Below are 17,104 nucleotides of genomic sequence, written 5' to 3'. Positions count from 1 at the left end.
GGAGCTGTTATATACTGAGGCTGATAGATGAACAGGATTTTCAGATACTTAATTCATCCCTGTAGGGAAATTTTGTCTGCCTCAGTTACAGAACAGCAACCCTGGAGCTGGTACAGATTGCCTTGCTCAAGGGCGTTTGAATTGTGGTCGTCCAGTTAAAGAAAGGTCTCCTTGTGCAATATCTAACACGGCTGGCTTTGAAGACCGGATTCCATAGTGCTCAAGCTCCCTTTCGGCACCCCTGTTGACAGTACTTTAAGTCCGCCTTCACCTTAACTGCTGTTGAGTTGTGTGTGATGAGGCGGGAGTCTCGGTGTCTGCTGGAGCTTTGTAGTGCCCCAGTTGATCTCAGAGGGCAGGCCTCCAACTTATTTATAGCTCTGCTGTGGGTGTCGGAGGAAATGGGGCTGTGGCTGGGGGCGAGGTTCGTGTTTGCCTTAAGAGAGGACGCTTCCTCCAAAGCCAGACTGAGCTCATCTTGGAGTAATAGCAGACAGCGGCGGGGGCAGAAAGCAGTGGATTTGTAATACGGCCCAAATGGCGACGACCCAAAGCATTTTCACTCAGCCTCCACTTTGGTAAACACACAGACAGCTCATTGATAGCATGTGTGACATTCCTCCATCCCATCTCAGTATCCCAGCCCAGCTCAGGCTGTTCTCAGATCTTTGGGCCTGTCCCCAGCTGTGAGAGCCCTGCACCCCCCACCCCCCCACCCCCCAACCTCCCCCCTGTTGACCCCTCCCCTCTCCTCTTTGCTCTCATTGCTGCAGTTCATCTACTTTGTTCCCTTATGTCATCCTGTGTCATACCCATCTGCTTATCCTCTTATGTACTTCATCCTCTTCCTTCCTGTATCATTTCTTCTTCAAACAAAAGACAAACACATCTGAGACCTGATCACAAAACTCTAGAACAGACCACCAAAGCCAAAGATCTGTTTGGCTGTAGTTATTGTTGGCTTTCTTTAAACCTGGATATTTTTAACTAGATAAATCCCGATTGTGTCAAGCACGTATTGCATTTACAGCTGGCAGTAAAATACTTGTAAACATACACACTCCAGAGGCCGCTTGACATGCAAATAAACCTGTGCATCATTACTGATGCAATATTTCATAATGTAGTAGATCATAATGTAGTTGTGCTGCTATATTGGACTTTCATTAGTGTTAACCAAGGGGTAAGACACCAGTTCACAAACTGGAAATTACACTTTTGATTATACTGTTGGATTAGGCAGCTATTTGCATATCCTTCACTAAATTGGCAAGTCTCTCCTAAGTTCTTAGTAACTACCAACCAGTTTCAAACAAGCTACTAATTTACTAAATCGGGTTGTGCCATTAGTGCTCAAGATTTCTAATCTAGTAACCATTTTAGTAATGTGGAAAGTGGATGCTGGGAAACATCTGTAGTCCCATCTAGTCAAAAAGCAATCAACTATTTAAATGTGAAGTCACTGTAGCATTACAAGCTGCTACAAAACTTTTTTTCTTAAATGCCAATGCTTTGCAAATGTAGGTGTGACTTTCACTCATGTGACTTTCGCTTCTATACATTAAGAGGTTTCTGTGTTTCAGAATTAGTATTATGAAATAGGCCTAGTATAGTCATGTAGTTAAGAGTAAGAGGGAAATATCCAGTTGAGCTAATCTCACTGACATTATTTGGTCATTTAGTCTGATGTTATTAGCATAATGTTTCGTAATTTGAGGTATATTTTGTGTTTATATCTTTATCAAACAGCATTTTGATGTGTCAAGTCAAATATGTTGACCATATTTCAAATGACCTCTTTTACTCTTCAGTCTCAGTGGGTTATATATTAGCATAACAGTCTGTGCGCTAACAGTACTGCTAGCAGTTACTGGGTGTAAATTATAAGTAACAACTAATCTCTATGCAAGGACTAGTTTGTGTGGTGTAACTTGTTCTAATTAATGATTCATATATCTCTTCTTAGTAAACAGTTACATTATAACTAGGCTAAGTTTGAACTTACAGACGGGCTCTTGGTGTGAAAACGTGTACTTATGCTCAAGCATATATTTTATATCATATCAGACTGAAGACAAAAGATGATGAAGACTGAGATTGAATATGACAAGGAAACACACGTATACACATAGTCTGTAAACTGCCTCAGACTGCCAATGTGGTTTGTGGTGCCAGTGTTTCATTCATTTGCACAAGTTGAAATCAGGGACGTGAAACTAGCAGTGGAAAGTATTGTGCAGGGAGAGGGGAAAAATGTCCAAAAAAGGTGTCCACAATTATATTTCTAGAAATCTGGTTGTGACTGGATGACCTGAGACTTGGCAGATCGGGGCCTTTGTCTGCTCTCCCTTTGCTTCTCTCTAACCATCACAGCTAGCTGAGCTGGTGGTACAGTAACCACTACTAAGTTTGTTGCATGCTTTCACCTTCACCTACCTAACCTCCTGACCTACTTCCTGTGAACCATATGTTTCTGTCAGCAGCATCTTGCAGTTGAGTCGGAGGCGGGTGAGCACTCTTCCCACAGCCATTATTCGAAGCAGAGTTAACAGCCTGCTGAGTTAAAGCACATCAGTATCTAAATAAACCATACACAATAGACAGACATGCCACAACTAGCTGCTGGTGTTGACACCAACACAAACAAATAAATAAACACACACGTACAAAAAGAGAGGAATGCGGAGCAAAGAGGAAACATTTTAACGTAAGCCTGGTAGCATTTGATGAATAATTCAAATAATCTTGTGACTTCTGAGAGAGAAAAAGACTCCCTTCGACACACACCCTTCACATACCCACACTTCACACGAACATATACACACACATACACCAAACGTAGCGGTACAAAGAGGAGGATAAGTGGGGAGTGTGTGAATGTGTACAGCAATATGTCAGGTTGAATTCATAGTATTTAGGTTGAGCTCCATTTCAAGATTCCCTTCACCACTGGAGTTGGAGGCTAGCTTTAAATGTAAATACAGTCATCCTGTTTATCCTACTTCATCCCCTCATCCACCCCATTGTATCCCGTGCTTCCCCCGGTCCCATTCGTCATGCTATATGCCTAAATAATAAAGTTTATCACCATTTCCAATCAGTGTTTTATATTCTAACCTAGATAGCTGACTTCTATGTCTGTCCAAGGGAGGTGTTGACACTCGCCCAGGCACCACACTTTGGAATATTAAAAAGATAAATGATCCTGTCAGAGGGCTGAGGTGGGTGGGTTGAATAAGTGAGCTGAGGCTGTTAAAGACATCGTAGGAATAACCCCAGATCACATATATTCAATGTAATGACAGTGATGACAGACAGAAATGAAAAGGAGTTGGTATAAGAAGACATTTTGCCATCTGGCTTCTGCTGTATTTAGAAACATGAGATACAAAGAGAAGCATGCACCCAGAGGAAACCAAAAAAACAGTTCAGCTCACAACCTGGTGATAAATATTCAAACATCACCTTGAGTGAATTCCTGTTAAAGTTTAGGATTGTCCATTGCTCTCTTTAAATGTCAACTGGTAAAACATTTGTTTTGTTTTAAAGGTGCAGTGTATATAATTTGTGCCATCTAGTGGCAGAAGTGGAATATAATATTCATAAGTATGTTTTAATTAGTGTATAATCCCATGAAAAAATAAGAATTGTTGTGTTTTTTGTTACCTTACAATGAGCCCCTTATTCTACATAGGGAGCGGGTCCCCTTCGATGGAGGCTGCCATTTTGCACCGCCATGTTTCTAAAGTAGCCCAGAACAAACAAACCAAACACTGGCTCTAGAAAGGGCCTTTCATGTTTTTCAAAAGTTTTGTGGCTGCCGTAGGTTCTCCTACACATTTGGAAGGGGAGGGGGGAGGAGTATTCAGTTGGTTGCAATCTGCAACCTCGCCACTAGATGCCACTAAATCCTACACACTGGTCCTTTCAGTGCATAAAGGACAAAACCTTCATCAGATTTGTTTTGTATTCAGTTAATGCATTAGCAACATGTCCTTTGGTGTCCATGTGCTCTGTATTGCTGTACATCCATTACATAACATTGTCCTGTATTAAAGCAATAGTTTGACATTTTGGGAAATATGCTTATTCGCTCTCTTGCCAAGAGTAAGACAATATATACAACTTTCATGTCTGTATGCTAAATATGAAGCTACAGCAATTACCATGTAATATCTTGTTTGTTTTGTCCGTACAAAAACCATACTGTACAAACCACATTTTATGAGGAGGTCACTGGACAGATTCTTGACTCTGAGCAGTGACATCAACTAACTCTTAAGAAGAAAGTGAAGAATTTTATAAACATGCAAACAGTGCGCTGGTATTTTGACATTTCAATCTGTTTGCTTGTTTGCTGTCTTATCAGAGGTTGGATGGGATGGGATCAGTTTAGTGTCTGGTCTGAAACATGTTAGCTTAGCAAAGGGGCTAGAGGTGTGGGGAGAAGGTTAGCCTCAGCCAGAAGAGGAGGATGATTCCTTCTGTCAGTTCCAAAGTTATATTGCTGTGTCTTCATAGCTAGCTAGTTAGCCAGTGGTCAGCCAAGTTAAATGGGTTTTGTTGGAGAGTTTGTGAACCGAACAGGACTTCTAGAGTGCTGCGTGCAGTCACTGGAGCTAATGTTAAGCTAGCTGTTAATGGTTAGTAAATACCTCCAAACCACTGGCTGGCTGCTTGCTAAACCACAACAAGATGTGACGTGTGTGTTTTTGTGGAGGCTTTGAAGCTGTTGGAAGGTACCGAAGACAGAACTGAGCTGAGTAATGGAAAATCATGTACTGAGTAACGTCACCAATTACTTTTTTACCGATGAGTAGTCAGTAAAGTAATGCCATTACTTTTCCACTGAGCAATAATTTATGAATAAAATGCAGTAGATCCTTTAATTATGGAATTAATATCGGGAGTGATTATCGTGTGTACGTAAGATATTAGATCATATCTGCGTAGATATTAACTTAGATATTATTTTTCTGGTAGGGCAAATGGCAAATTCTTTTTTTGTCACATTCTAAAATAATTTACACCACTGTCTTTATTTTTTTTCCTGACAAAAGTGTTAAGTAAGACAAGTCACCACTCAGCAATAAGTAGTTGTATCAAACTCCACTCACCTAAGCCTCCCCTGAATGCCCCAGTTGACTCAGCTTCGTGTGTGTCTGTGTGTCCATGTGTTTGTGCTGTTCCAAGAGGACTTGAATTAGTGTGGGTTTGAATACGTTTCCCTTGGCTGTGGCTGGAGTAGGCAGTTTTTTTTTTCTCTTTCTGGAAGGTTGGATTGAAGGGGAAATGGATGATAGGGGGGAAATTCACTGAACAAGATGTTCTTTGATATCCTCCTGACGTGTTGCATCACTACTATTGGCATGAGAACGCTGACCTGGATATTTAGGTGCAGCAAGTTTATGCAAAGCCTTTCCGGAGCTGCATGAGTGTGTGTTTCGCTTTTTGTGACAACCATTCGCTATTCCCTCCATCAAGTAGCAACTTTCCACAAACTAATTAGGGCCAGTGAGGGCCACTATTGACTGTGAACACAACAGACCCTGCTTGCTAATGAGACCTCAGGAATAAAGATCACTGACGCAAAAGGAGTTGTTTTTTTTTCAGCAATCTTTTAATTAATTCACTTTTTGCTTTGTCTCTTTTCAGCCCCAAAGACCTGCAGCCCAAAGCAATTTGTGTGTAAAGATGGGGTGACATGCATCTCTAAGGGCTGGCGCTGCGATCGAGAGAAGGACTGCCCAGACGGCTCGGATGAGGAGCCTGATGTTTGTAAGTGTTTTAAAAATACTGGGTTTAAATGATCCAATGTATCCTATCCATACTGTGTAGGTTACCCCGAATGTTCTGATCCTGCTGCATCTGACTTGCACGGCACAATGAACATTTGACATTTAACCATTCAGAGTAGATAATTGGAGCTTAGCAGGAAATGCTTGTCAGCTTATGCAGATATGTATATCATATAATTTCCCTAGACAAGAGGACGCTTCTTTTTCCCATCATGCAGTAGATAGTGGAGGCATGTTACATATTTCATCTGAATTTATTTGCCCATTCTGTGAGTTTGTGGGAAAAAAAAGCTCACTTTATCGCCCAAATCCTCATGGCTGCTGCTTATCTCCTCTAATAGGAATAAGGGAGTATTTAAGGCAGGTTAAGACAGGAAGTATTTTCACTAAATTGTTATAAAATGATATGTTATCCATCACAAAAAAAAATCCTACTTGGACTATTCAACAGGTACAGTCTCCAAGTTACCTCATACGTTACTCCAATGTTTGATCCCTCTAGTCACATTCTAAAAGCTGTCGTCAGCTAGCAGACTGAGATTGATAGGCTATTAGATTTATTTGGCCTGGCTGGAGAAAACAATGGGATGTTTTATCAGCTTGTGAGAGAGGTCATTCTGCCTTTAAACTGTCCTGTCATGCCCAGTTAGGAGATTTACAAAGTTTGTCTTTCTTTGATAGATGTGATTTCCTTTTTGCATTCAGAGCCACAGAAGATGCAGTCATGAGACAAAACCAAACCTAAAAAAAGACAGCTGTCGTTTCAAAGTCTTCATTAGGGTTGAAATGCTTTGAGGCTGAATCCCTGGGGAGGGAATGAAAGCAGCAATGTCTTTTTGGTCAGCGTCTTAGACTGAAACGCCTGTAGTTTTCTAAGAGGACAGAGGGTTCGGGGTGGGTGGGGGGGGAAGTGAGTGTGTGTGTGTGTGTGTGTGTGTGTGTGTGTGTGTGTGTGTGTGTGTGTGTGTGTAATGTGTGTGTGTGTGTGTGTACATGTTTATTGAGGGGGGTTTGGTTGAGGGAAGAGAGTGAGAGACTGGGAAGCCAGGGTGCCGTAGCTGCAGTCTAGACGCAAAGACTGTATGAGAGTAGGTCTGGAAGTCATTAGAGACTCGCCCAGAGCAATGGAGAAACCTGCTGTTTTTCACAACCTGCTCGTTCCCCCTTCTCATCTGTGGGCCAGCCTCCTTCCCCGTCTCTATCTGGGACAGAAGGCACAGTGACCACATCCCCTTGTCTTATGCTACTCCTTCTACTCTTCATGCCAGACTCTCTCTCTCAAAAACAACACTTAAAGGACCCATGCTCTTTTACCAGTATCAGAGCAGAAAACCCAGTGAGTCAGAGAGACAAATTCTTATCTAAGATAATTTTGGTGTTTTTGTCAAGGTAAGATTGGTGAGATTGTTACTGAGGAAAGTTGGTAGGTAGGTTGAAGTAAACACCAACCTACAAACATCATTATCTGCTGCTTTAGAATAAGACCAAGTACAGAGACTCAGTGCAGAGGGTTGAATTGACTGTCGGAGTGGTTTTCATTAGAATTGTTGGCTACCTTTGGACACGCCTGCTCCTCAAAATGAAGTTTTTTTTGTGTTCTAAGAGGCGTACCATTTAACCAACACATCCATCATTCAATTCAAACCTCTGTTGCATGTCCCCTGCCTCTTTCTATGTTTCCAGTTGCTCTTTACTGTCAAATTATCCAGTACTAAGTACTAAATGAATCTCAACACAGTTAAATGTGGTTTGTTTGCATTTTTGCAGGTCAACATATGTACACAGTAATTTGCCCAACCTCGCAATAGCATTTGTCAAAATCCACCTTTCTGAGCTGTTGTCGTATGAGCACATTTTATTGACATGTATTCCAAACTGTATGTACATCAACCATATATGAAGTAACATTTGTAGTTTTATTGTTGTGATAAATGTGCTCTTTGTGAAGCTGCTTTTGCAGATGCGTCTGGTTGAAAGATGCATGAGAGAGGTTTATTTATTCACTCATGTGGATGGAGCTTCACAGTGGCCTTTGTTGGGGTGCTGGCTATTGCCAGTGAAGTCAGCCACTGTCCAGTGCAGCTGCTTTGCCCTGCTGTGTAACCCCCACAATGCTGTTCTTTGTACCCTGGGGTGCTGGGTCAGACTGGCATAGAGGGATACTAACCGAGTAAAAAGAAAATAAAATGGTTGTCTGGGCATATGACCTTTATATAGAACTTTGATCTGCATTCTTGATCAATGAACAATTATAAGCCATGTAATGAAGATAAATGTGAAGAGTATTTGTCTGGTCCATAGCCTTCAGGTAGAGTGTAGGCTTTTCTAGAGCTGCCAGCTCCTCAGGCTGTAGACTTTATTAAGGTCCTGAAATATTCCCACGTACAGTGAGTGTGGAAACACAGGAAGTGTGTAACGCCGAAATGACGTCCCCTGTCCCTGGTCTGTAATAAGGGCACTTTTACAGACAGTTCCCACCTAGGCTGCAATTAGCCTCTTAGGAGATGAGGCACTTTTGTAACAGCCACTTTCAGAGAGGAAAGCATAATCTTTCATAATGTAATGTGCGTCTCACTGACTCCTATCAAAAGAAATGACAGACTGCCTTGAAAAGAAATGAAATCTGGTGATTTTTATCTTCAATCTACTTGCTCAGAAGTTAGACCCACAGTAGTTGTGATGAGAAATAAGGGGGTTTATTGTTTGGTGTGTATTTGATCATTGGTATTGTGTGAGTTGACCCAAGCCAGTGGTTATACTGTTCAGATATAGAAGAGGAAGTGATCTGTTTGATGCTGCTACTGTCTCCTAAAAGCAGCCACCACCCAGTCCAGATAGTTATCAACATGTCAAGGAAAACAACCATTGCTCAACATGAAAGAGTCTGTCGCCTTCCAGCGCCAACCTGCTGCAGGTGTGAGTGCATGTGCACACACTGGGATTTCAGTCTGCTCTCTGTCTCCTTTAGACACAAACACAAGCTTTGTTACTCTCATGTAGACAATAAAGCAAACATACCTTTCAACGAAAAGTTCAAACATGCCTTTACACCATGTTCATTAAACACACACTCACTCAAGTATTTCTGCAAGCATTACGTCACACACCAACAGAGGAGGTTTGTCACCATGACATGACATGTGCATAACTCTGAAACTCAAATCAGCTCATGCTCTATGAGGTAATATGCCTGTAATAACATCAGTGAATAATTTTTCCCACTCAGTTGTCTACAAAATATGATACTATTTCAGTATGTTGCATTATATTTTACTTTTTACTGAATCAGAAAAGTAACAACTTCAGAATACTGAAGCCTTGAAGTTAGATTCATTAATTTTCATAATGTCATGTACTGACCAAATGAGAAGACATTTAAAAAAAAAACATTCATTACAGTTTTTGGCCAGTTGGGGGCAAACAGAATAACAAAATAGCAGTCGCCTATGTAATATTCACTCCTATTAGTCTCCAACAACTCCTGAGGGAAATATGTGACTTTTTAGCTGCACTGTTTTCTGCTGGGCAGGTTGTGTACAGTTGGTTTATCAAAGATTTTTTCTCCTAAATCAAACAATGGTAATGTTTGTGCTAATGAGAGCACTCATACTGAAACAAAACAGTAAGGTTGTGGGTCGTAAAACCAAAACACTGAGCTGAAAGGTGCTAAAATGCTCAATAGAGTTGAAGGGAACTGCAAAGTTGGGTAATGATTCTCTGTTTATTCTTCACTACAAATCACACCATTACATTACTAATTTTTTCCAGTGTAAATATAAGACATTTTGATTAAATTGCAGCTTTAAATTTCTTAAAGGCTGTAGCTTATATAGATGTTATCTCTGGTATTATATACGTATATATAGGCTACAAGACATAATTGGTGAGTGTGTCTTCACATAGTAAACATTCAATTGTCCTCATAGATCCTAAGACCCCCTGTAAATTTTAAGAGTTACTTTTTTTTTTCTTTTATCTTAGTAACAATACAGATGTATAGACAAACAGTAAAATCTAATGTATATAACATACTCTATTTAAGGGTGTGGTGAGCAGGATGTGATCCACCAGTTGGCCATTTTTGATGAGCAGTTCAGACTGGGGCAGTAGAGAGGGCAAAGCTGGCCCCCTGAAGCAGGACGACAGAGCCCAGACTGTGTTCAGCCAAGAAAAGCGTGTCAGGGGTTTAAATTTTTAAAAAGACCATTATGTAATCTCAGCAGGGCTCTCCGCAGAAGGGGGGTGGGGCAGGCCGGAGGCACCCTTAGGGGGGGATAGGAGTGAGCCTGGGACAAGAGGAGAGACAGAGTGGGGTTTATGATGCAGATGAACAATAATAATATGATAATTTGAGTAACTGCAGCCATCTTGAAGGTATATAAACACACAGATGCTGAACACTTGGCTGTGCCTTGTGGCTTGTCTCTCTTTCTGCACGGTGAACCACCTTGTGTCTGATTAGTAGCAGTAAACGACTATGGTTGTTTAACTTCAGTCCTCTCAGGTATCTTGGCTCTTACCATGACGATTACTCTCATCCTCCTTTCTGACCCCCTTGGGCCTTTCCTGTCATTTGCATAACTGTTTTCTGCGGGATAATTAGTCGTCTGTCCTTTTGAAATAGTTTTCTAATGCTCCACGTAATAAATGAAAATGACTGTCTAGAGAGGGGCCTGGTGTTTAATCTTTGATGATAAAAGATAGTCTCTTGCTTTCTGGGTATGAACTCTAAGCTAAAACAGACTAAGTGCCTTTCAGATATTTAGTCATTCTGGGGCAGCAGTAGGGCTCCCTCTCTCCTCTTTACAAGAAAATCTTGCGCAATATTAAATAGTTTTAAGTTAATCCTCAGTCCATTGTGAGGAAATAAGAGGTGAACGAATCAAATAATGAGTCTGTTCAATCTCAGAAATGGAGTAGCTACGTAAGAACCTTATTTGGAAGCAATAGGTCTATTTTTCTTCTTTCCTCAGTTTGTGAGTGAAAGAGCAAGAAAGCGAGACAAAGAGTGTGAGTGTGTGTATTTGTGATAAAGAGAGAGATGAGGAGAGGTGTTATTAAAACTTTTGTCATCTGTCCCTTTATACATAATCTTAAGGAAGCAGGAATGTGTGTGGGATGAATGACATAACTTCTTGAAGTCTCACCATTGATTTCCTTTGTGCGTTTTGTTTACTTTTCCTCTTTCATAACCAATACTAATATAGGCTCGATCTATTTGTTTAGTTTGGATATCTGGTGGTGTTGTCCTGTATGAATCTTGCAATTTACTTTGCTGATAGAGCTGTTTGCTTTTCTCTGCCCTGAGGAGCAGCGGCGCTGCTGTGCTTGGAGAACGCTTAGTTTGTTGTGCTTTCGAGAGCTGGATTTAGCCCTCCTGCTTTGCTTGTCACCCTGCCAGCCTCCCCAGAAGCCCCCCCATGGAGGAATGAAAATGTGGTGTTGATATCTTGGAAGGGAAGGGGTGAGCAGAGAGCCAGAGACCAAAGATCCAACCGTCAAGTGCAGAATGCAGACAGGGCACACAGTCTGCCACCAGGGTTAAAGCCAGAAATGGTTATAATAAAATGCATTTATAGATATGATTGACTGGACAGAGGAAAGCTGAAAACAAATCTACTGTTGTATTTGTGAGGCAGCAGCAGGTGTGTTTGGAGTGGCAGGTTAATGTCTTGTTTTTCACCTGGAGAGTGAAGTGTTTATAGGATATCTGTCAGAAATAAACAGTGCTGAGGTGCAGACATGCTACTTACAGCACTCAGCTGCTAGCTGTTGCAGTGCCTGCTCTTATGTTGCTTGTGATCTTTTTGACAAGGCTATGTCGACTAGCAGCATCAAAAAACAAACTCCCTTGTTAGTCACTCCGTCCTCTGTCAGCCTAAATGAAACGCTGGTGTTGCTGCGTTTTGTTTTTCAGTGCTGCGTCCTAGTTGTTTGGAGTTTTGTTTCTTTGGCGGGGGGACGGGGAGGGCGGGTCAAGCGGTCCCTCGAGGCTGTGGGTCAGGATTCGGGTGCTCTGTTCAAGAATGTGTCATGTGGGCCAAGAGCATCACAGAAAGGGTCAGCCGGTCTGTGAGGACACGGTCATGAGTGGTCAGAGAAACCCAGTATGTCGTTAAGAGCTGCTGGCAGTAACTGGTGCAACACTATTTATTCATGAGATATATTTATGGAGCAACTAATTCAATTATTCATCTGCATCTGAATGGTTGATGTCTGTAAAAAGTTGCAGGATTATTTTTAATTAATTATCTAATGTTAGTAGAATGTGCTGTCTGGATATGCATGCATCTGCCATTGTTTTTATATGCCGAAGCATCTGTAGCATTTACAATAAACTCAAGGCGGTGGGTAGCCTCGTTGCTCTCTGCAGTAGGCCTCATTCTGGCCCACATAAAGTCCCTTTTATGTTCAGCACTGACAGCATCTTGTTATTTGTTTGTGTGTTTTCATTGGTTGAATAAGCATTGTGTTGACTAGCGTATGGAAGGGAAGCATGAACTAGTGAATGGAAAATCCCCACAGCCTAACAAGCTTTGGGCTCAGTAACAGTCTGATCCAGACCCAGATCTTGACTCCCTCAGCTTCTCTGTTAGAGAGGAGAGGAAACACAGATGAAGAGACAGTTTCCAAGATGAATAATACTGCAAAAATGTTATTTGTGAAAGAAAACAACTCAAGAGTTAGAAAAGTATGAGCAAATACAAAAACTAAGGACAACGTGTCTTCAAAATATGAATCATAAAAACAGCACTGTAATTATAAAGTGCCAGCTCCCCTTTCATCACTCCCTCCATGTGGCCGTGCCACAGTTCAGGTCAGGGTTTGCACGTGACACCGCTTACAACACTGCAGCTCAGCCTGCTTTGTAGGGGGGCCACAGCCGATTTGTGTGATCAAACAATGGCCTTAGTTCTCTTGTCCCCCCCCCCCCCCCCCCCCCTCTGTCCTCACTCCTTTGGACTGGAAAAGTGCATGTGATCTACCTCTATGTGTAGCGGCTTAAAGACTCCACTCGTGCAAGGTGTCTGAAATCCACCATGCCGCAATCTTGTTTTGATAAATGCTTAGAGAAGAAAGGCTTTGTTTGGCTCTAATGGTGACTTGGTTGCCTATAGGAAAAAAAAAAATCCATCATGTGATAATACTGCTTCTTTAGAGAGAAATATCCACTAAAATATGAATAGTAATAACGCCTTTATTGCTCTCCAACTTTAAATTTAAAGTAAGGTTGAAGCTGTTTGATTCTGTATGTTTGTACATCCTGCAGACAGATTTGTGGAGTCTGACAGACCTACTGTATGAAGGAAGTGAAATTGGTCCTGGTATCTGCTGACGTCTCTGTGACGTCTGTGGCAGAGAAATAAAGCTTTGGAACAACCTCTGGTTCTCCATAGGAAAAGAATAGTCAAATGTCCAGCCTCACTTTTCAATTGCTGGCACTGTCACAAGGATAGCCTGTGTGGATCAATGATGGTGACATCAGGATCATTTTCCTTTTCCCTAGATGCCCTAATTGATTTAAAGAACAGGATAATTGAAGTCGTACCACTCAGCCAGTGTTGATCTTTCTCACTGACAAGTTAGCTGCTCACAAGTGAACTGCTGAAAAAGAGCAAGAGTATTTTCTCAAAGCAAAAAAAAAAAAAAAAAAGTTTTGGGCCTGCTAACCTGGCTCATTCACAGTAGAGGAATGTTGAATAAAAGACCCTGTTTAATTCAAATTAGCAATGCCTTTTCCACTGCGGCCTCGCCAACCACTGCCAGCTTGCACAAGAATGGAGCCTTGTGGGGCTGCGTCCACTTCCTGTGGATGAGGTGTTCCACTTGGTCTTATGTGTCTCTCCCTCTGTTTTTTCTTGCATTTTTCTCTTTCTTACTTTGTTTCTTACTGTGTTCATTTTCCACACGTTGCCCTCCCTCTTGCTCACTTACTGTAAATGGGTCAACAGATGTTGATGGGAGGAGATAAAGAAGAAGAGAGAGTGAGTAGGAGGAGAGACGGGAAACAGTTTGACTTTCCACATGGACTGAGAAAGATGAGCCCTGTGGAGGAGTCATCAGTTTAAAGTTTATGCATCAAAACAAAAGAAGAAAGTTAGTGCATCCTGCTGCATCTTTTTCTAGGGTTCACTTAACGAAAACAGACAGCGAAGTAGACAAATGATCTATCAGTGCACTTTAATGTGTTTGTTTTTAATTTGCCATGATATCAGTTCTGTCACTGCAAGTAGGCAGTGGAATTGGAAAGAATGGGGGAAAAATACTAAATTGATTTCCTGCCAAGTGTCAGATGAGAAGATTATGTTACTACTCACACATCTGTTTGCTAATTATAGAGCTAGAGCTGGGAGGCCCTTAGCTTAGCATACAGACTGGAAGCGGGGAGACAGCTAGCCTGACTCTGTCGAAAAGTAACAAAATCCTCTCACCAGTACATCTAAAGCTCACTAATTTGTACCACTTGCCATGAGCAGTGACTTCCTGGAGTCTTGCCATCACCATTAGATGGCCAGACAACTGGTCGCTAAGACTCAGTTACAGTATGTAACTTCCTGTAAAAAGCCACAAGTTCATGTTTTTACTTTTTGGTTTTGGTAGATGCAAAGTGTTGGTGAACTTTAGAGGCGCTGGCAAGCAGATATTTGAACTTTGGACAGAGCCAGGCTAGCTGTTTCCCTCTGCTTCCAGTCTTTATGCTAAGCTAAGCTAACCGCCTCCTGGCTAGAGCTTCATAGTTGGCACACAGACATGAAAGTGATATCAATCTTATTATCTAACTCTCAGCAAGAAAGTGAATAAGCATATATCCAAAAATGTCTTATCTCTTTATGAGAAACATCCCACTGTCTGCCATGGTTCAAATACAAACAGATGATGCAACACACATGTTGGGAACAGACAAATATCCTACAAGTGAAATTTTATATTCTACTGAGCATAAAAGCAATGTGAGTATTGTGATAACACAATACAGTTATGGTTAATGGTTAATCTCTTTTGAACATCTTCTGAACTTCTGAACACATACAACAGAACAACAAGCAAAACAACTATTGTATAGGGTTAGCACTGTTATTAAGTGAATTATTGTGCTAAAAATACAATTCAATTACTGTCTTTGAGGGGTATATTGTTCATCAGTCATGTCATAGCCCATAGACTTGGACAGTGGTGACAGCTGTTGGGAGATAAACAGCACAGGGTCATGGGCAACACATAGACTGGTTGGACTTGAGGACAGAAGTTGTGCTGAGTCATTAGTCTTTTTGTGGATGGAAGTCTAGTCAGAGTCACAAGGCAAGAAACTGCATCCAAGAAAAATAGTTCAGTAATAAGATCATTAAGAGGGAAACATCCTCTCTGCTTTGTTAAAGGTTTTTAGCTGTATATTCACTATGTTGAGTTAAAGTTACATAGATTTAGTGTCTTGGAGGGAGTACTATTGGCCAAACTCATATTCACCTGAGATGAGTATGTTTACTTTCCCAGCAATCCCAAAGTTCTCTCTTAGCAAATACTACGGTACCAAGTCTGCATATACCACCACACTGGTGTGATTACTGTTGGTGTTTTGTCTCTGGGATGTAGATGTAGATGTAGTGAAGGTACTCATTTGGCTAGTCCCAGCTAGGATAATGGTGTGTTTGTAGTTCCTGCTAGTTTTCCCTCATGGCCATTTTTTGCTGCCACAATGGTTCTTTGGATTTCTGCCTTGTGGTTGTGCCTGTTAAGTTGGCGAGAGGAAAATCCATGATGGATGTAGGGGGGAAGGGAAGAAGTCTTAGGAAACAAGGTAAAAGAACTAAACACCTGGCAAAAAAGACATGAAGGGAGGCAATCAAGCTTCCATGTTTTCCTTGAACAAAGGACATCATTTTAGAATTAGAGCTTTGTCTGATACATGGGATGAATTTGACTGCTAGATGTTCTTGCAGACACATAAAACATATCAGATTGACGACACATTTTGCCAGACATGGTTGTGCATTTCCCTTTAGGTTGTGTACAAGAACAAGATAGTACACAGTGTACAGGGTTTTTCCAACTTTTAAAAACTCATGAGGGAAACTTCTAACTGGGAAAGAGAAGCTTGGCAAATCCCAAATCTTTGTTGTTTTCAGGTTCCCAATGTGAAGTTTTGCTGGTTTTCTGTTTCATAATGAAAATAAATATTTGTTAGTTGCAGCCTTATCACTGATATTTTAATCAATCAGATTCATCCATATATGGGAACTAAGTTTTCTGACAAATAACGTCTTGATTTGGTCAACATATCCTCACTGACAATGATAATTTGCCAAAATGTTCTGTTCAAAAATCTTCTGAAAACACATACACAATATCCAAAATTCTGTTATCTGATTTTGTGAATTCTTCATAGTCTTGGTTACTCAGTACAGTATGTTACGTAATGTCAGGAAATCACATTACCTCTCTCAGTTTCTCCTGTTCACACTCATGCCTCCTGAACAGACTCCGGCATTTGAGGGCCCTGCAGCTCTGGTCGTAGACCAGCCTCTGCCAATTTGTGTCTTTAAAAAGAACGTCCAAAGAACATCACGCTCGATTGACACTAGGGTGAGGTGGCTCAGTCTTTCTTGCTGCATAGTTGACTGCAGTCTATTTTTAACAAAGGGAAGTTTAGAGAAAGATCACTCTCTGTTTGCATTGGTAACTTGAATGGTAAGGAAGATGCATAGATGTATGTCCATCTGCAGTTTTCTTTAAATTTGAGCAGTTCAACTGCCAATGTGTTCACCTCATTGCGTACAAACTCCTGAAATTGAATCACTTCTGCCACAAAGTCCTCCTCCAAGTCCATGTGATATTTTTGTTGCCTTTTTTGATGTCTTTATTGTCTTTGACAAGCAAACGCAGCTAGCCATCAAGCTGGATGAAAACTTTTGCTACTGCTTGGTACCGCGTCGCCATGTTCAAACACGATGTAGTGACATAAATATTGTTTATACAAAGAGTGTTGAAGCACAGCAAGAGGATTCACTCCTCATCATGTCCACCCCCGCATCGCAGGTAGCTTACTCTCCTACGTTGTGTTTACTGTGTTACTGTGTTATTGCTTTTTTGTTTTGTTTTTTAAGCTCATGTCTCATGAGGCCTCTGGTCTCCCGGTAAGCCTGTGCATTAATATGCCATTGCTTGTCTCAGTATCATTTTAGTCACTGGGCAATTATCTAAACAATTTCCTCACTCATGGTATAGTGTGCCTACTCTTTTCCCTGAAATTATGTGCTAATATGTCATAAAAGTGCAATAATTTCCTCTGACATTTGTTGTGGTGGTTC

At 41.2% G+C, this 17,104-nt stretch overlaps 1 protein-coding gene across 1 annotated transcript in view; it reads left to right on the top strand.

Moving 5' to 3' along the window:
• The window catches only part of LOC137181696 (low-density lipoprotein receptor-related protein 1-like), a 98,227-nt gene that overhangs the window by 9,688 nt on the left and 71,435 nt on the right, over positions 1–17,104 (top strand). Inside the window, exon 2 of the mRNA XM_067587575.1 lies at positions 5,656–5,778. Within this exon, the coding sequence (XP_067443676.1) occupies positions 5,656–5,778 (123 nt within the window). The remainder of the gene's footprint in view (positions 1–5,655; positions 5,779–17,104) is intronic.

Source organism: Thunnus thynnus, chromosome 4 (assembly GCF_963924715.1).
Source record: "Thunnus thynnus chromosome 4, fThuThy2.1, whole genome shotgun sequence".
In the NCBI taxonomy this organism is placed as follows: Eukaryota; Metazoa; Chordata; class Actinopteri; order Scombriformes; family Scombridae; genus Thunnus; species Thunnus thynnus.
This window is presented reverse-complemented; position numbering and strand designations above follow the sequence as displayed.